Source organism: Thamnophis sirtalis, unplaced genomic scaffold (assembly GCF_051295495.1).
Source record: "Thamnophis sirtalis isolate CommonGarterSnake01/CBP01778 unplaced genomic scaffold, rThaSir2_p1.2 scaffold_11, whole genome shotgun sequence".
NCBI classification, from domain to species: Eukaryota; Metazoa; Chordata; class Lepidosauria; order Squamata; family Natricidae; genus Thamnophis; species Thamnophis sirtalis.
In genome coordinates this window covers 45,485,613-45,505,886 of record NW_028261391.1, presented here as the reverse complement: position 1 = coordinate 45,505,886, position 20,274 = coordinate 45,485,613, and the positions used below count along the sequence as shown (strand labels likewise).

General features: G+C 39.4%; 1 protein-coding gene and 1 long non-coding RNA gene across 2 annotated transcripts; one reads left to right on the top strand and one right to left on the bottom strand.

Annotated features, from left to right (window-relative positions):
* Positions 1–494: 494 nt before the first annotated feature.
* On the bottom strand, positions 495–18,279 carry FGF8 (fibroblast growth factor 8). The gene is made up of 5 exons (XM_014066608.2): positions 18,248–18,279; positions 18,046–18,082; positions 15,712–15,892; positions 7,007–7,113; positions 495–1,211 (listed from the first exon to the last, which is right to left on the bottom strand). Exons 1-5 carry the CDS (start codon positions 18,277–18,279, stop codon positions 924–926), a joined length of 645 nt encoding a protein of 214 aa, XP_013922083.1. The 3' UTR covers positions 495–923.
* LOC148043631 (uncharacterized) lies at positions 9,298–11,993 on the top strand. The gene is made up of 2 exons (XR_015697953.1): positions 9,298–9,411; positions 11,385–11,993. It is a non-coding gene; the product is annotated as an uncharacterized LOC148043631 (long non-coding RNA).
* Positions 18,280–20,274: the final 1,995 nt, after the last annotated feature.

Sequence of the window (20,274 nt, the reverse complement as noted above, 5' to 3'; positions counted from 1 at the left end):
AAGTTGCCAACCTTCGGAAGAAGGCTTCTTTTGTTCTTTGGATTACCTAGGGTCTGAAAATATTCTGATGGCCCTGAGATATCCTTAGAAATGGAAATGTAATAGGTGAAATATCATTTTTAACTTATCAACACTTTACTGACAGAACAACAAATACAAAAAAAATATCCATGGGTTTTTTTTTTAATTCAAACCTTTGGAAAAATGATTAGCATTGAAAGAACAAAGCATATCAATGCCCTTAGCATCTCCTTCAGCAAGGGCAGTCACTACGTTTTCATCATCTCTTCTCTATTACACAAAAAATGAAAATGATGAACATGTCCCATCTGGGTAGGACCTAAAAGACTTATTTAAACAAATTTGACTTCAAGGAAGATTACTGTCTGCAAGTATCAGAGACATTTCACAAATGCATCAAAATAAGCCCCTAGTACAAAGAATTGGGGATGGACTCCATCCTCTTAAGTTACTTATCTTATCTGAGGTAGAAATTTGGTCCCAAGTGTATGATTTATTGAAGAGGGCATGTTCTATGCTTATGCCTAGATCAACTACCTCCTACCAATCCCTACCCCAAGTTAAAAACCAATCTAACAAAACATAATACATGCCCCCTCCCAAAGAACTCAAAATCTTCCTAAGTGAAGAGCAACCTTCCATGAGTATTTAAACATTATACTGCTTTTTCTTTTAAAAAAAGCATTAAAGCTGGAATACAAAAATAGAGCCTCTTTGTTTTTTTAAAAAAAAACACAGAACAATTATAAACAACTAAATCAAGTTTTGTTCCCCTTCTTCTTCCAATCCCCTTTTATAGCCATCGTCATAGGTAAGTCTCTAGTTATTGTCCATCAACTGAGTCTCTGCACAATGTCCTCCAGCCAAGGAAAGTGGTGCTGAGTGGGACAAGGTGAGGCAGGTCAGGGTGATGGCTTTGGGCTGGAGTTTCGAGTCCTTTTGCTCCTTCGATTGAAAGGGTAATTGAGAAATTCGAAGCGTCTATGAGGCTCTGTGGTTTGGTGGCCTTTGGGCAGCCGCTTCATGAAGTGCACCTCACGCTGATGTTGACGAGTCTTGGAGCCTTTGCGGGGACGTCCCTTCCGGGTGAAGGCCATGTACCATCCTTCGTATTTTGCATTTTGTAATGCTGTGTAATTGTTCTCCAGCACAATCTCGGTGAAGACACAGTCCTTGCCTTTGCCATTGCTCTGCAAGTGAAAAAGAATCAATAATAATTTGACATCTTTCATCTTATCCATCTCTCTTGTTCTTAAAGCCTCTTTGGGCAGGTATCAACTTCACACTTAGGATAAGCCTCTTCCAATAAAACATTTTAGGTGTCTCCTGTTTCCGTTTATTCTAAGCTCCATTACACCAAGAAGCTTTAGTGAAGCAAAGAACAGAATGATTGTATATGGCATAATTTCATGACTGAAGAAAAATCTTTTCCTCATAAATTCAGAGAGTCTGTTGTAAATAGCAGTGGCTGATACAGTAACTAAGTTTATAAAAATTATATAGAGTACCCATATATTCACTCTTATGATTATTTGTTTTTTATTATCCTTTGACTATCCTTTTATCCCTACAACTACAAGTTTTCTTGTATTATTACCCAAAGCTCTAATTTAAATAGAAAGAGACAAATATTTTATATACTGTTGCTTAACAAAACTACTGTGTATAATCAGAATTAGAACAGTTCTATAAATAGTGATAATATCTGTTTAGACTTCAGCCACTATGTGTGCAGCTAAATACCTTAACAACTGGATTCCATAAAACCTACAAAGCTGTATATCTGTACTACATGTCATTTTCAAACTTTTTTCCCTACTTTGTACAAAAACTAGATTGAAATTTAGAGTCTGTTAACAATAAGACTATTAATTTTAATGCTGGATATATTCAGTAGTGCAAACACTGCAACTTTCATTTGACTCTCTAGTCAACAAACATATATTTCTAGAAATGTAAAGTTAGAGAAACTGAAAGAGGCATTTGATGTGACCTTGTCATGTCTATTTTTTCCCCACTTACTTCACTCTCTTACATATACATACATGTATAAATTATAGTTTGTATATATTTATTTCCTTTCGTTATGTTTTAGTTAATAAAGCTGTATCTAGATAGAGTGGATCTTTCCCTGCCTTAATATTTAGACTCTAAAGTGATGCAGAAGATGGCACCTCACAGAAGGTGCCAAGTATCCTTAGCACTTATTACAAACATGGTAGACTTGGGATGCTGCTAATTAGTGTCACTTCGTTTGAATGCAGCCTCATTCATTACAGATTTAAATAGGAGTGTTTAGAAACCAAACACTAACACTTTACACCAACTGGCAAATCTAGAGGGGCCCCAAAAGGAATCACTCTGCTTGTGATTTTCTTGTCATCTGCATATTATACATTTTCTGTCAAAAAAAAAATGCAGAAACATCTAGAATGTATATAATTACTATATGGTTTAGATAAAATGTTCCCCTTAAAATGTCAAAGAATAATTGCCACTAGAAGAATGCAGATTCATTGAGAACACAGAATACACCACAGCATATCCATAGTAGATTGAGTGGTGTTGTGGTTCCTGATTGACAGAGGTAGTCAGGTTCCAATATGGACATCTCATACAAGATTCATCAATTCTGCCCTCCTCTGTTGCTGATCCTTTCTAACCATAAGAGAAGACACATGCAAAGGAAAAGTGAGGCATCTAAAAGACAACCAAGTCAAAAAGGAAGTAAGAGTCATCATGGAATACCAAATATCTACTTATCTATATCTGGCCTCATAATTTGGATGGAAAGTTGAATGACATTGGAAGTTTTGCTAAGAAACCAAAACATCTTGAAGTCTAACAATATATATTTAAAATAAAGGATCCCATATTCTAGTGTAGGATCATTTCAATAGGAACATGACAAGCAATTATATAATCCTAATCCTTCTAGCTCAATACTGTCTTTGCTTACTGGTAATATTAGCCACTTTTAAGCTGAAGCCTTAATTTGTTGACTAGAGCTTAAACCAAACACAAGACACCACATATTGAGCTACACTTCATCCCTACATGTTGGATATATTGTGGAATGTTTTACTAAGAGTAGCAGTGGAACCTATGGGAAGAAATGAATCTATATGGCAAGACTTAGGAATGCACTTCACTTTTATACTGTTGAGGCTTTTTCATCAGCTAATGTAATACAACTTTTGCGACATATTAGCAAATATTTTCCCTGATCTCCCTCAACTATACCATGTTACCCAAGCCTAGCTTGCAACCTACCTCAAGGTTCTGTTCCAAGAGCCTCAGATGTCTCCACCACAATTTTTAAAAATAAAATATTGGGGAAAACATAGAACCAAAGACTGCTCTTTGAGCAGGAAAGAGAAAGAAAAATGTGAAAAAAACAAGGGCAACATCTTTATTTTATGTTAAATGTACAGATACAGTACGTAAAATCTCTATAGGTAGTCCTTTCCCAAGGATGCTATTTGGGACCAGAAAATTTATCCTTAAACAACAGAGTTGCAAACCTGACTGCACCATTTAGCATTGGCAGTTCCTGCAGTTCCATAATGACCATTATTAAGCAAAGACAGGACCACAACTTGTGACTTCCTGCTGGCTTCACCATTGATTTTACTTATGACTGAGATGCCAGCAGAGAAGTTATGAATTGCAATCATATGGCCGCAGAGGTACTGTGAAAGTCAAAACTTTCAGGACCAATCATAACTATTGCTCATTTAGCACCACAATAAGTTTGAAAAGTTACTGGACAAGTAGTAGTTAAATAAGGGCCATCTGTAGTCCTTAATAAATGATATTGTTACTACATTCAGTTCCAAATCTCTGCCACACACACGCGCGCGCACCCACGTGTAAACATTTTGAATATAAACTCCGTACAATAATATAGAGACATCTATATAGGGTTTTTTGGCCCTTGGTATTTGTCCATTCAAAGACATTTTCTCAATTTCCTAATTTTGTTTAAAATCCTGATATGTCAAGGCAATCTCAACTATTAACAGGTCAGATCCTGATTAGCTTTTTTAGACTGCATTTCCATTGAAAATGTTAATAAGCTACAACAATACCATTCTTTTCTGTAGATTTCTTATGCCACTTCCAGCCTTTAAGTAAGACATATACTTAAGGAATTACTTTACAATGTTACCATATGTCACAATTGGGGAAGAAATTAAAGTAAGATTTTATCAGAATTTTCATTTTTCAATCAAAATTCAAAGAAAATGAAAGCAACTGGTTCCTTCTTTCTTAATGCAAAATATAATGGAGATTGGGAATTTTAGATTTTTTATTAACTGCTCAAAAGTTGAGAAGATGCAGCAAGAGATCTCTGATCCAAAAGTCCTCTGGGAGTAGGGGAAGCGAAGGTGCGGGGGAACAGGCAGATCCCAATGCCCAAGAAAGAAGTTCTTTCTTTATGTAATCTATCAGACTGAATTCTCCCACCTGCAACATATCTGAATTAGGAAAGCATAACAGGAGAAAATATGAAACCTCCCTAGAATATCTCTCCAGGACTGGAATTGCTGTCTTTAAAGTGGCTGCATGTGCAGTTAGGTTTTTTTGAAATTTTATTTTTCCCTTTCAAATTCATTCATAGATATATATTCTTATAATTGTTATTTAACATTTGTCTGTTCATCATTAGACTGTATACTCATTTTTACACACACATATATAATACAGTTTGGGTCACTTTCTTGCTACCCCGTGCCTCCATCTTATTTTGCAACAACCTTACTCCTTCCATCTTCTCAACCTCTCTTCTCTACTTTCTTCTTTCCTCGTCTCCTTTCTTCTTCCCCTCTCTTTCCCCACTCCTCTACCCTTCTCCTCTTTCTTACCCTCTCTCCTATTCTTAATTCCCCACCCTTATTTTCTCTGCTTTATCCTTTCTTCTTTTCCCTCCTCATCCCCCCTCCTTTCCGTTGTTGCCCTTACTTATTTATTTTCTCTGATGGGTTCTTGGGGTGGCGTTTCAGCAATCCCAACTTTATATTTTCATACAAATAATTTCCCCTCCCCCTAATTTAATACTGTGTCGTCTGAATTATTTATTTCATGTTTTGTTCCTGTTTCTTTCTATTTATATCTTTTTTAAGCCAATTGTAAAATTGGCCCATGTCCTGTAGTACACTGATTCCTCTTCGTCCTTTATTCTCAAGGTCCACATGCAGTTAGTTTCATTCATGGAAAAACTTTTTCAGAGTTTTCATGAAAAGAAAGAAAAATCTTGATTTTTTTTATTGCTACTTTTTTTTTACACCTAAGAGAGAAGTCTGTGGATTTTCTATCTCAGGTGCCAACTAACTTGGCCAGGGTTCATTCCCCGCCCCCTGCCCCACATGTTCTCTGGGGAAAGATTGCATTTGCTCTTCTACTTCAGGCAGTAAAATAGCTTGGTCTTGCCTCGGGGCCAAGCTTCCTCAATCTTTTTCTGGTGGCTGCATGGTCATGCCCAATGTCGTCTTTAATCCCCAAGGATCAGGATGCTGATGTTGTGTCTAATTCCTTAGGATTTAACCGGAAGGAACTGGCCCTACCATCAAGCAGACTGAACTAACTGCCTCAGGCAGCCTAGATTGCAAACCCCGAAGAAAAGATCTGGGAGTGCCACTCAGTTTGCCCCTAACTAGACTGCTGTCAAAATCTTTTGTAGATACTCTTCTTAAATATATTTAAGTTATTTTGATTGTTCCAAACTGTTTAATTTAATGTTTTAATAACATTTTAAGATCTGTCTTCAAAAGTACTTTTGTCTTATTTGTATTTCTATGGAGCATTGGTGGAATAAAGAGTATGCAAATACTTCATATAAATATAGAAAAAGGGGAGAATTAAAAAAAACAGAATGCTTCGTAATACTGTGGTCTAAATGTGGCATTAAACGTAATAGCTTTCAGGGTGGGTAAAGGGACTCTGAGTCGAATTCTAAGTTTCTTATTAGGACACTCTACAAATTACTATTTTTATAGCCCCAAGCATGATTTTCTTTTATAGAAAAAAAGATAAGCCACCATTTTCAAGGTCTTCTTACAAAAGACCTTTAAGTTATAGAATTTTCATGGGTGAATTGTGTAAAAATTAGCAGAAGTATCACCGCTTTAATGTTCTCATTTTAAATTCATCACTTCTATGTTCTTAATTTAAAAAATCTCCCTGTTCTCCTTCCCTCGTCATATATGTTGACTCAAAAATATGTTTCACAAATCCAGGAATGTTTCATTTGGATTTTAACAAGGGTCAAGGTCTGTCTAGAATACAAACAGTTTTGGTCTCCAGCAAGCCTGCACACACTTAAAGTTAAAATGGTTGATCTTCCAAAATGAACAGTCTGAGGTTGGAAAAACAAATCCTGAAGTATCATGTTTGTGATGGATCTCATCATGCAATAAGATGGCTGCAGGACCATGTGCAATGCCTTCCCATCCGTTTATATTTTATACTGCATCGAAAACTGGTGTAAAGTTTTATTGACTATTTATGACCAGTAAAATCAATGGCATAGTAAAGAGAAGCAAGTGGGAAAACAAAATGCTAAGCAATTGTTGGGGTTATAGAAATAAGTGTTTTGTGAGTGGTCAGATCTGCCATCGTGTAAACATTTTGTAAATAGTCAAGTTTATATCCCAATACCAACTATTTAGTTAGGAAATCAACTACATGTTTTCATCTATCCAAATATTCCTCCAATTCCAAAAAGTCACCTACCTAGTACTGATATAAGCCTCTTCTCTTTTCTCCACCTTCTAAAGGTGTATTTAACTGACTGCTTTAAACACTGGATTCTTGAGGTTAAAGTAAACTTGCTGCATGAAGATTTCCCAAAACAAATGAAAGTATGCGAATGAGCTAATTTCTACCTTCCTGTTCGCATAAGGCTATTGTCCACTGCCTCATCAAAAGCCAATTTAGCCATATTCTTACAATCTTCCCAAAAGTTTATTGTCTATCTTCTTACCTTGCCAATCAGCTTTCCTTTTTTGTTCATGCAAATATAGAAGCCGGTCTCAGCTCCCTTGATTCTTACTCTGCTCCCAAAAGTATCAGTCTCCACAATGAGCTTAGCTGGAAAGAATAAGGCAACAGAAGAAGAAGCCAAGTTATAAGGTCATCATCATATAGAAATCCCAGAGATTTTTAAAAAGAAGCCAAACAGAATGACATTTTTCAATTGCAGCAAGACTTTTAGTACAATGAAAAGTAGTGATAGTCCATGTAGTTGGGCATTCTGTACAATGACAGTATAGCCAAAAGGGACCCGGGGTTGTGTGCTGTTCTTGTGATAAGGAATAAAACTCTGGAGTGTGGCTGTAAAATCACTTACATTTTTTTTTCTATACACAGAGCAACTTGCCTGCTGAAGCTCCATCCACACCCAAATCTCATTTAAGGGTCTCCATTTGAAGCAAAGACAAAAAGGAATATGTTTTACAGGGAACCAAGAGCTGTACTGTACATTATTTTTTCCCTATGGTAAGGGAGTCAATGAAAGAATTATACCAGTAGCACTAATACGTTTTTCCACTTGTCACTGAAAGACTGGGGGATTTTTTTTTTATCTATGAAGAATTATGTGATAATAACTTGGTTAATTTTTAAGACATCACAAGATTATTCTTTGAATTGGTCCCTGTTGTATATACCCCGCAACAGGGGGGGGGGGATTCATTTCATTACTGTAACAGCAGCCGTTTGCCCAAAAGTTAGAATAAAGAAAGCAAAAAATGTGACTATTCTAAATTCTTATAAGTTCTTAAACTTAGAACTCTTAGAATTTAACTAACCAGAGAAGAAAGGGAAGGTGAGAGGAGGAATCTGTGATGGACAGTTTTTCATGACTTCCGAATTGAAATAGTATTTTTCCATTCTTCATTTGGGGAAAAACGCTACACCACCATGAAATTAGTTGTCCCTATAGTAACTTGAAACAAAGAGTTGATGCAGAATAGGGACCTGCATCTCTATTCTGCATCAACTCTTTGTTTCAAGTTACTGCAATCATCTAGTTACCTTCCAAGATTATAGTAACACAATCTTATAGATTTTGTATACCCCGATACTGACCTTGGACAATGTTGAAATAAAGGGAAAATACTATGTTAATACTGGAACATCTAAGAAGAGATTAAGCCTGTCTATCTCATAGTCTAGAGACAAGATGAGAACACATGGGAACACAAAAAAGAAAAAAAAAACATATTGCCCACACATGCTTGTGTGATGTTCAGGACAAATGGTGAAAGCACAAAACATGGAGAGACAATAAAATCAGATGTTAATACAACATCTAGGTCAGCAATAAATACAAAAATAATGGTATCTTCTAAAGACAACAGTATGTTCTGTGCAACAAAAAGAATTTAGAATTTGTTCCTTAATTATCTTGTCTTCATTGCATTTCTATTCTTTGTAGGGCATGAAGAACCAGAAGACAGTTTAAGACACTTCTCCACCTTCTTCCCTCCTTATATGGTTGCTGATTTTGCAGAGAAAAGCTCACCCCTTAATGCATTTTATCTTTGTGAGAGTTGAGAGGGTATATTGATTTAATCTCAGTTTTTTAATGGGCATTGATTGACTTATGGAGCTGCTATGCAAATTATAGATCAATAGCTTGTCCTTTCTTCTTGCTTTTCCATAAAACCCAAGTTTTGGAGCCAGCTGTTCTCCAAGAACTATCTCAGCACTCCAACTCTAGCATATTATTGTGTCTGAAAGAGATAAAGGATTCTATGTGGAACTTTTATTAATGGTGGCCAAAATTTCTATGAAGAACTGGACTTCTTACTTGCCATTTCTGATCATAAAATGATGATATATCTCTACATTGCATCCCAGTCTTCTTTTTTCTAAATAATACTTCAGCCATTGCAGACAAGGGGTTTTGCTGACAAATTCTGTAACTTTATAATAATGTCCACATTAGTGATTGGAATTCATCCTATTTTGTACAGATAAAACAACTCTTATTCTATTTGATCATTTCTCTTCACTACCCTACCCCATTCTATCAAGAATATGAAAAAGACAGTCCATTGGGTCATGGTTTCAGAGATATTTCCTCACCTAACAGAGAAACAGAGTGACCAAGATGATCAGAAATTCTTTTTTCTCCCCTCCCCTCCCCTCTCTTGTCCTTCTTTTCCCTTTTCAGCAAGCAGGTAAGTGGCTGCTGCTGGGTGAGGGAAGGAGCAAGGAATTATGAGATTGACTGGGAAACTGTCATGGAACCTTGGAAATTAAGATCACATGATCACTGCAGTAACCCAGCAGCACAGCAACAGCCAGTAGCACTGAAGAGGCCACAACTTTTCTAAATTTCATTCCCTCAAAGTCATGGGTCTCAGATTTTGGAAGCATTCTGTAAGTTAGTTCATTTGAGGTACCTTGCTTCAAAAATTGTTGCCTTACACTACACCATTTCATTCAGTAAAGGTCACGACAACAAAAGATTTGGTTATATATATATATATAGAGAGAGAGAGATAAAAAGTTCTATGTTGCTACTTCTATCCTTCCCCTATAATTCCTACAAATTTGAATTTCTAGCCATTATGAGTAAGGGTTGGGATGAGTCCATAGAAGGTATTCATTCACATTCAGTATGACCAATCCTCTACAGGAGTTCAAAGGACATAAGATTGTGACAAACCACAACTTGCTTTGGCTAGATAGAACATGCCATATTCATACTTAAGGCATAAGATATGTTATGAATTGAAAAGATGTACCACAGAGCTACAATCAGGAACAACAGTGCTGAACAAGAGTTTCAGTACAGGTAGACTGTATCTCTTGCCATAGCCATGACAACTAAAACTGAAGGAAGCTGCAATCTAAATATCTGGAGAGCATAAAGTTACCCATCGCTCACCAAAAAGGACTTAAAATGTTGCTGCAGTAAAAAAATAACGTTATGCATCACGTTTGATCCTGAATTTGCATCCATTAATGCAAATCCTACTTCACTGAGGCTGTGCTAATCACACCAGGGCAAATATAAACACAAACATGCTCAGCCAACCAGATGATTGGTTTTATAGCACTTCAGCCTTTGCAGAATAGTTATCTGCAAGGTCCTTTCAAAAGCAGCAGTAGACTATTCACCTGTAATGAATTTTAGGGAAAGAGAGAAATAGCAATGAAGGGAAGCCACAATGTTTTCCATAATACCATTGTTCTTCCGCCCATCTTTTTTGTATTTTACTTTTTAGACTGGATATCAAAGCACTACAGTGAAAAACCAGGCTGGTGGACTTGCAGAACAACTGGAATTATACCAGCTCAGTGTAAAGTTTGGAGAGGTTCAGAATTTTACCCCAAATACTACAGCTGAAGTCTATAAAAAAAACCTCTTTAAAACAGTGGCACAAGAATAGAATTACACATTAAGGGCAAACACATGAGTATAAGAGAAACTGCACAAATAGTTTAACCCTGGTTTATTAATTCTCCTAATGATCTTTCCCTCACTTCCATCTTTTTATCATTTTTAATCAGTTTCCAATATAAGACATACTTCTGTATAAGGGGAAAAATAAAATTATTAAAACTACACTGCAAAATTATAGTAAACACTGGATGATTTTTTTTTTTAAAAAAAGAGTCTCTCAGCTGCCATGTCAGCATCATCCACAATTTTGCAGTTCTGGTAGCCATTTGGAAGAATGGATGAGTCCTGGAGGATTAATCTCTGCCTTCTCTCCAATAATGTTGCATTTGTGCTGCTCTTGTTAACACAGGTGGAGTCATCCGTAGCCATACTGTCTGGCTTGCCATCATGATATTTGGATACAGTGGAAGGAACTGTTCTTTTTTTTTTTAACTAATCATTATAATAGACAGTTACATTTTCCAACCAGAATTGTTCTGTTTACAGAAGAAAAAGTCTTTGCCCAATTAGATACTGTTTGGACCACAGCTCCCAGAATTCCCAACCACTATGAGTAACTTCTAGAAATGTTGAGTGTCTGGGGAATGCTAGATTGGGAGGGATACCTTGTTTTCCTAGCAACAATAAATTGCCACATCAATGTAAATATCACATCTATTATGCTATCAATTCTGAAGATGTGATATGCTTGCCTCAAGCAGAGGAAAGATCCCTTTGCAACAAGGAAGAGTGCATATTTGATAAATAATCAAGGGAAGGCTTTTATTTTTAAAAAAATGTCAGGCTCAGCCTAACTGTATGCTTTCTCCATAAGCAACAAACATTTCTACAGGAGTTAGTTAGATCTTTCAGTCTCTTTTTAAAAATAATTTTTGCCCTGCCTTCTTGAACCTACACCATGCAATAAGCTAAGTGCAAACCATTTTCTTTTCTCTTTTCTCAGGTAGGAGAAAGAGGGAGAGATTACATGGGATGATCACATGTTAGTGCCCAGGCTGCTATGCTACAAGCTACTATGTTAATACTGAAACAACTTCTACAACTTCTGTGTCTTGAAAAACTTGATACCTTTATCAAGTCTTGGATTTTATTCTCTTTATTCATCTTGCAGCTTGCAATGCAAGAACTTATTTATTTGTTATTTACTGCATCAATTGCTCCGGAAGTCCACATACAAGCCCTGCAATGTGGGTTGCCTAGAAACAGCCCCTCTACTGGGCTAAATAAATAAACTAATGGAAGCCAAAATGCTGTTATCATCAAGTCAAGGCTGGCACAATAACCTCAGGAGTATCCTGAATTAATGGAAGCTTGCTGTTACTAGAAGCTGGTTATAACACTTTTGGGGATATATTATTTCATAGGTTTCTATAGTTCATCCCAAATTATCCCCTTCCATTTTTATGCCACAGAGATAGATAACATATGACTTACATGTAGCTCCTTTTTATTGAACTCTTGAACTCATCCGCACCCCACCACAGTTCCAATGCCAATGTTCATCTGAGAAATGCCACATAACAGTCCAAATAAACTGATTGATTTATTGTCCAATTTGATGAGATATTGTTTTATTTCTTTAATGTTTTACTTCAAAAGTACAGACTCTCCAAAATGAGTTGAATTCCATTCTCCTCTGGCACAATCAATGCATTCTCAATGGCCATATCCTGTGAATCCCAACAGCCTACGTGAAAAAGTGATTCCAGTCACAAAGAAGACCATCCCTGTCTTTCACAGAGCAAGGTTTGTAGGCTACAACTGAACTTTCTCCAGATCCCCCTTAAGAACTTGCAACATCTTCTAGAGACATCCAACTGTGGTTGAGTCACTAAAGAGATGTGGTGGCTGGGTGATGCGAGAAGATGCTACAAATCACCATTGTGGAAATACTTTAAATCTAGGCATATCTCTTTTTTGGGATGAAAACCCCATTCTTGGAATGAAGGTGGCTAATATAAGGTATTATTTTGTGCAAGGAGCAGTTTTTCAAATAAGATCGAAAGAACATTGATGGTTTGCCATCAATGAATTCCTCCAAAATATTCCAAATACCACTATTGAAATCTTAAACAGCCTTCTCACACTAGGATGGGGCACAAAACAGATCAGGTAGGGAATCCCTTTAAGGTTCCAAATAACCTATGGTTTGGATGGTCTTACCTTTCCCTATCCAAGCAATCTATCTGCTTTCCAGCAGAAACATAGTTTGTTCTATAATAAAAATACATTATTCTACTCTTATTCTAATTAAAGCATAGCCACAATTACTGCTGGGTCAAATCAAGTCTGTCTAGAACAGAACTCCATTTCCTATAATGGCAAGACAATCCAATAATGTAATATTTAATAATAATGCAGAAACAGCATTAAAATTTGTCAACAGCATTTTTCCCCTTTACAAACGCCTTCTGTTTTTCTACTTCATTGCCCAGATCCTTGAGAACTTTTTTCAAAATAAATTGTATTTTTTAAAAACTAATATTCTTATTGGAAATAGACACTACTAGTAGAAGCACGCAGGGCATTTTCTGCATGGCACCAATTCAGCTACTGAGATGGACACCAATTTTTCCAGAAACCTAATGAATCCTTTTTAAAGCCATTTAGCCTGATGTCATCACCCTCACCCTTCACCCTCTCTTTTTGCCTTTCTTAACTCTTGCTGTTTGAAACTGTGTATGACCAGTTCTTTTCCCTGGGTGAATGCTGAGCTGTATATGGATTACACTACTGTAGCCTTCTCCACACCAGCTTTGGACTTCACCAACTATAATCCCCAGGTTGAAATCTGCGAAATTCCAGTATCACATCACTTCTTCTTCTTCTAACCTATTATGAGTCCTTTAACTTTATTGCTTTTTTTTGTCTATAAAATATTAACATCTGTAATCTCCTCCTTGCTCAAGGACAATTGGACCCCTGACTCCTTTTCATTGAACTGCATAGACAAGGTTCCCTTATTTATCTCTCTTTGGGGGACACGAGTAAGGGAGGTCGATCAAGAGAGCAGTTAACATTTAAAGAGCATCAGTTTTCATGCTCTTCCTCTGCTGACTGGTGGAAAGGCATAGAAAAGCAGCCTCAAACACAGTCAGAGCAACACATGCTTTTTTCCTCTTCTACCTTTTCAAAGGGCTTTTTCTGATTTATTGCCTGTTGGTCAGCTTTACCACACGAGCCTCTTTAGGGACTCACCTTCTAGCACTGAATTGCTGCTGCCTTGACAAACTCAACAGCACTGCTTTGGCACGGAGATACAACTGCCAGAGGGAAAACGATAACATGCCTGCAAGAAGCCAAACTAGCAAAATGCCCATTCCAATCCTAAAATAACAATAAGACATACAAAAGTTGTATATGTTTTATTATTATTTCTGAGCTTGCAAAATTTCCTAAAAGGCACAACTGGGGGGGAAAATGCAATCATTATCATTCATTTCTAACGCTACTTCTTCTCATAATGATGTAGCGATTCAAAGCCAGATTACAGACAGAAGGACACCAAGCTTTAAGATCCATAGGCTTCACTCCTAATTATAAAACTGAGTCAGATATTGACAGTCAAGACAGATAACCAAGAAAAATGGACCTGACCTTAAACCAGCTATTAAAATGTCACAGCAGAGAAAATGGGCATTGGTGGAAAGAAATCACTTTTTTGAGAAAGAAAGAAAGAAAGAAAGAAAGAAAGAAAGAAAGAAAGAAAGAAAATAACTAAAAAGCAAAATAAGTATAACATAAGATGTGAAGGGTGTGAAAAGTTGGTTTTGTTAGTGAAGGGGTGAAAGCTTAACAGTTCCAACTCTATTCTTTCCCTTCAGTGACAGATTTATCCCAGTAAAAAAATTATGTTTCATGCTCAAACTTTGAAAGGAAAGTGGCTACGTAGATGCAGAAAAAATGCAGCGAGGCACACTTGATCCCCTAACTGGACTGCGAAGAGCAGAAAGTATTCAGGAAATGTTTAAAAAGGTGAAAGTAAGAAGACTTTTAATAGCTCTTCCAGACATGGGGGTCTCTCCAGAGATTCATATAGAACAATCCTGAACCTTTATTTTAACATTCACAGACTTCCAATTCTCCTAAAACCTTACATCTGAAAAACTGCTTGTGTTCTCTTTCTTTTTAAATCACTGCTGAGTTTGCTTCTTATGCTTCAAATGCTTAATCGTTTTAATAGTAATATGTTCTTTTTCAAATCATTCATTCCTGTGTGTTGTAATGCTGTTATTTAAACATTAAGTAACTTTTTAGAGAACGGTATATTTAAAGAAGGGATGCACATTTCCCCCTTTATTTAGAATCAAAGTATATTATGTATTTCAGATATGGCTGAGACAGTTTCCTTGAAAACTAAGTTGCATACTGTATACACATGCAAACTTTGCCCTCACTATCAGTGCTTCCTAAAAATGTTAATAAAAACTTCAGCCACCTTAAATATAAGCAAACCTGCCTGATTTTTCAGATAATAGTTTGATGCGGGAGGGAAAAATTGTGGCTAATGTGAGAGGTCAATAATTGTAGTCATGATACATAAATTGTAGCGATATGGAGATTCAATACTAGGATGTGCATTACAGACCACAAATTGAAGACAGCGCAATTATGGAGCATATCATTTAATATTATATAGTGTTTCATAAGCATAATTAAGGTGAGAAAGGAGAACATGGGTTTATGGTTTGTTGCAGTCCATTCTTGATGAACTGAATATAAACTGAACATTTGTAAAACTAAGTCTCACTTAAAACTTTACAGCTGGTCTTTTATGCTCACATGTTTTTCTCTTTGGGAAAGATATTTTGTGCATCCTAAAAGCTTATTTTCCTTAGCTGAAGGCCAGTTTTGCCTGTGATTCTAGGAAACCTAGAGTTAACATAACAGCATGCTCCCAGTTTCCTTATTTTCGGTTGCACTGTTAGGCTGGAACATACTGCAAGAAGACACCTATTCTCCCACCGTCCTGTGATTTTAATTCTTAAAATCTGCAACTCATCCCACCATTTCTGTGGCCAGTGATCAGGTGTAAAACCCAGCCCAATCTCCTCCATAGAAGCTCCGACTGAATCCGCAAAGGGAAATGCATTATACTGTTATTACAAATATTGATCCCCACATTCTTCCGTCAGAGGCTTTCTGCATTCCAAATGCTTGTAATGATTTCTGGCAAACAAAGGGGACGGAAATCATCAATTACTGGGCTGCGTGCATGCCCTCCCCACCCCCCACTCTCCCAATGCTCCTGCCCACACAGACAGACTTACCGTGAGCATCTCCATCTTCTGCCATAGCGTTGATTTTCTTGTTGTCCAGGATTTGAACATGCTTCCCGCTGGTTCGACTGTATAGCTGATAGGTCCGGACGAGTCTCCGGCTTAGTTGGTCGGTCACCAGGCTCTGCTCCCTCACATGCTGTGTAAAATTAGGTGGGGACTGAACAGTTACCTTTAGGAAATTAAAAAATATACAACACACCATTATAATCTCTACTCCTCTGAGAAAGGCTATCTTGGTGTGCTCCTGGTGTATCTGGAGAGGGCCACAAGTTGGTGCAGTGTAGAGTCAAGACTCTTATGCGTTGATATAGCAAAGACCAGGATTCTAGCCATGACTGAAAAGTTACTGGGCTGCCCAGGAGTTTATCACTGGGAAACAGGCATGCGAGAGGGGATACAAAGGTGAGCCTGGCTCGGAATCGAGTACTGGCATGGCTCTCCTTTGGTTTCAGAGATGTGTCTAGAGATTATGCAGATTTACACTAGGTTCTCAATCCTGTTGTGACGTTTTAAATCAAGGAAGACTCAACAAGGAAAACAAAAATACAAATGAAATTGCCCCATCATTCACAACCATATCATGCAAGACACCCTAAATCCTGAACTGGCCTAAATACAATCACCTGAAATACAAGGGATCCTACTTGCCCGGAAATCAGGCTTTCAGTGCCTAGATTTGTATCTATTGGTTTGATATTGGCTTTCCAGCTATTTCAACTGAGAGTTTTGTCCTGTGGCTCCGTGCCCTGGACCAGAGTGACTGGTGGATGAGGGAGGGTGGGGGTGGGATGGGGTATTTTATCTCCTTAAACAGGGATCGGTTGTGTCAGCAGTCCAGGCAGTTCAGAATTGTCTCTCACTAATATTTATGAGGCCCTTCCATATAGAGAAGCTTGCCATGGTTTCCCCACCCACCCGCCCGCTTTCGAAGTTACCGCGAGCCTGTTAGCTGAAGGTTCAGCTACGGCGATTTGAGCTCCAACCACAACCATGCAGTTGAGCTTTGCCACAGAGCCCCCCCCCACCGTGTCTGTTTCCCCTCCTCTCTCAGGCTGCTCTTCTTCCACCTCCAATATGTCTCCAGCTCCCCTTTTAAGTCTGAAGGGTTTTACTTTTCCCCTGACATTTATAAAGACGTATTCTGAGCAAATGTTGAGGAGATTTGTTCCTTTCAACTTCATGGGGTGGCAGTGCATGAAAAAAGCCTCCCTCCTCACTGCCTCCCCGCCCATCTTCAGCCCCATATCAGCTACTAAAGATACAGGGAAGCAACCTCTTCCTGAAAGATAGACTTTATAGAAAGTCTTCCCTTGTAATTCTCTTATCCTTTGTGTGTGTTGTGTGTGTGTGAGTGTGTGCGCGTGCACACACACACACAGAGGGATGCATGGGTTTCCTAGTGGCATTTCTTTCCATAACATCTCTGGATTGCTCTGCCTGCTCTAATGAGTAGACTATGTGGCCAATGATAATGCTCTTTGATTTCCATCTCGTGTCCCCAAATATTACAACACGGTCAGCCTACACTCCCTTTACACTCAGATCCACTGAATTCAATTTGTTTACTCAGCTTTATAAGAGATCCTTCCAAATTTAATTCAGAATCCTACACCTGTTCTCTTGCAGGGGGATTGTTTCTACAAGCATTTGGCTTTTGCAATCAATACTACACCAAAAGGGTTATAAATTCCAGAGTATCAGACTGTGTTGCTCCATATGTTAATGAGGTTTCTAATTTCTAGGAAACAAGAATAAGATCTTTCCTATAATTAATGTATATCGCTTAAGTATAATTTTAAAAAAATCATAATAATGGAAGGAATGTGCTCTTATTTAAGTCTGGAAATTGGATGGAAAAACAGTTTACTAAGATTTAAATAGATCATCACTCATTTTCCATCGGGATTCTTCAACACTTACAATTGGGGAGTTCAGTGCACGTCTATTCTTACTTTAACTCAATCAATCCCACATTTTGCATTTTATTCTCTACTCCCCGCACTTAGTTAGTCTCTTAATCATAGGGGCTCCTTTTATTACATCAGTTTTTAAAAGGGGGAAAGTAAAGAGGGGGAAAAAAGAAATCTTGGCTCTATCCGTATAATAATAATAATAATAATAATAATAATAATAATAATAATAATAATAATAATAATAATAATAATAATAATAATTATATACGTTACGACGTCCTAGGCCCCTGGGTGGGGCCCGACTAGTAACCAATGCCAAATCCGGCGAAACAAATGGCCGCTGTGATACAATTGTATAATAATAATAATACATCGCAGCTATTTAGAAATGATTAAAAGAAGTCCTTACCTGTGCCTGCAAGCAGAAAGCAAACAAGTGCAGTAGCCTAGAATAATGGAAAAGGGGGATTGGAGGGGAAAACAAAGTAGATGGTGAGATGAATTTTGCCATTGAAATGGAGCAGAAATAAAGATGGAAAATCGAGGAGGCTATTTCGGGGAGGGGGAGGGAAAACCAAATCGGCCCATAAGCGGCAAGACTCAATACTTACAAATAGCTGAATATGGAAGAGAAGAGATTCATCCTGAGAGATTTTTTTTTTACGCGGGGACTTGATTGGTTGGCTACGGGCGCAGAAGCCGGCGCTGCGGGCCCGGGTGGTTTTCTTGGTTTCCTTTGGCTTATGTTAACCGGCAAGAATCCGGAGCAGGGATTGAGGTGCGCGAGAGGCTCTCGGTTTCTCTCCGCGGGCCTCGTTTTCTCTTCGCTCTGCCCGCAGGGACCGTCTCCCGCCGGGGCGGCTCAACCTCCTGGTCAGGACGAGGGAGTCCCTGGGCGCTCCCAGCCCATCCCACGAAGAGCGTCCCGCAGCCGAGCGGCACAGAGAGGATCGCCCGGATGGAGCTTCGCCGAGGCTGCGGCGCTGGCTGTCAGAAGACTCCGGGGGCCAAGCGAAGAGGACGGGCTCCGCTGACAGCTCCGCGCCAGGAGCAGGCGAGCTCGGCGTTTGGAGGCTGGCGGCTGCGGAGCTGGGAAGAGGAGGCAGGCAGTCGGCCGGGTGGGTGTGAGCTCCACTCTCGGAGCGCCCGAGGGGCAGTACGCACCAGCTCGGCCCTGGTCCCTCCTCTTGTGTGTTGCTCGCCAATGTGCCAGCCCCTTCTCATCTGTCCGGGGATGTCCCTAGACCCGCGTCCTCCCCACCTCTCTCTCCCCCCTTCCCAGCAAAGACCGTCCCCCATCCACCCCTCGACGGGACCAGCCCAACATCGCTTGAAAGCATCCCGCTGGCCCAGATGCGCTGGTTTCCAGGGACTCTCCCTCTGCCCTCCTCCCCCTCAAGCCAACTTCGCCCACCCCGCAGCTTGGGGCGAAGGAAAAGGCTGCTTGCAAACGCCTCGCGTGTTTCTGGGGCGCGCGGCAGTGGCGCATTAACCATGAAGCAGACGAAGCACGTGCTTAGGGCACCAGACCCAAAAGGGGCACTACAGAGTTGAGGGAAAAAAACACCAATGAAGATTTGTACAGTATGTACAGATGGGGGGGGGCACACCAAGATTTGTCAGTGCTTTGGGGACCAGTGAGTCTTCATCCGCCACTGGTGCGCGGTTATGGCCTTGGTGCAGAAAGAGGGCAGGGGGAAGATGTTCCACTGATAGACAGAAATACTGCTGGTGTGCAAAGCAGGGGTGTCCTTTGTGTCCCCCTGCTTTGCACCACAGCTGTATTTCTGCCTATCGGTGTAACACCTGCAGCCGGGGTGAAAAGGCACGGGAACCATTTGAGGTGGATGGCCCTTTGCAAGTAGCCGTGCGTAAGAAGCTGCTGGGATTTCCCCGCTGAAAGTCCTGTGCGCCCCGCAGATCGGGTAAATCTCCAGCGCTTGTTACTGCCCAATGTTTGAGCGCACGTGTCACGTCTGGCAAGTCTGGCCGGGCATCTGCTTTGGCCTGACCGGTTGGGGAAGCGGGCAATGATCCAGCGGGTTGGGAGAGAAGATGAGAAAAAAGAGGGAAACCTCTATAGAACAGCCCCCCCCCCCGTGAAAGTACCGGCAAAAAGTCACCTGGGCGGCCAGGGAATGCAGGCTTTCCTCCGGGGTTTCGGCGTTGCGCCTCGGAGGCAGCTTCGAAGAAACTAAAGGGGAAGGGAAGGAATGCCAGAACAAACCTCGGATCCTTCTGATAGAGCGATTGGGTATTTAGCATTGGATGTCCCATTTACATCCAACACCAGCAGATAAATTCCTCAAAGTTGCAGGCTCCCTTTAGCATTGAAACGTATATATAAAACCGGCTAGCTCAGATATATGAAGATGCATGACGATGCATTATGTACCTGATTAACCAAAGGCGCTTTGTTAAGAGTTAGCTTGTGTGAAGGAATATCAAACACCTACAAAGAGCAGTAATGGCTTCCTCACCCTAGGACTACATAGAGGAACACACACACACACACACACACACACACACACAGACACCATACAACCCTGCCCTTCAGCCCCGATTGATTTTAATGGTGTGGTACAGCTATAAGGTACACCTGAAACCATTCAGTGCTTCCCAGACAGGGCAGACCAAA

Bases quoted from the DNA above. Each gene is read 5' to 3' on its own strand.
- FGF8 (XM_014066608.2), bottom strand. From the start codon at position 18,279: ATGAATCTCTTCTCTTCCATATTCAGCTATTT. The intron at 15,893-18,045 runs GTAAGGACTTCT...AATTTCCTAAAG, and splicing joins CTTTCTGCTTGCAGGCACAG to GTAACTGTTCAGTCCCCACC. The intron at 7,114-15,711 runs GTAAGTCTGTCT...TATTCTTTCCAG, and splicing joins AGAAGATGGAGATGCTCACG to CTAAGCTCATTGTGGAGACT.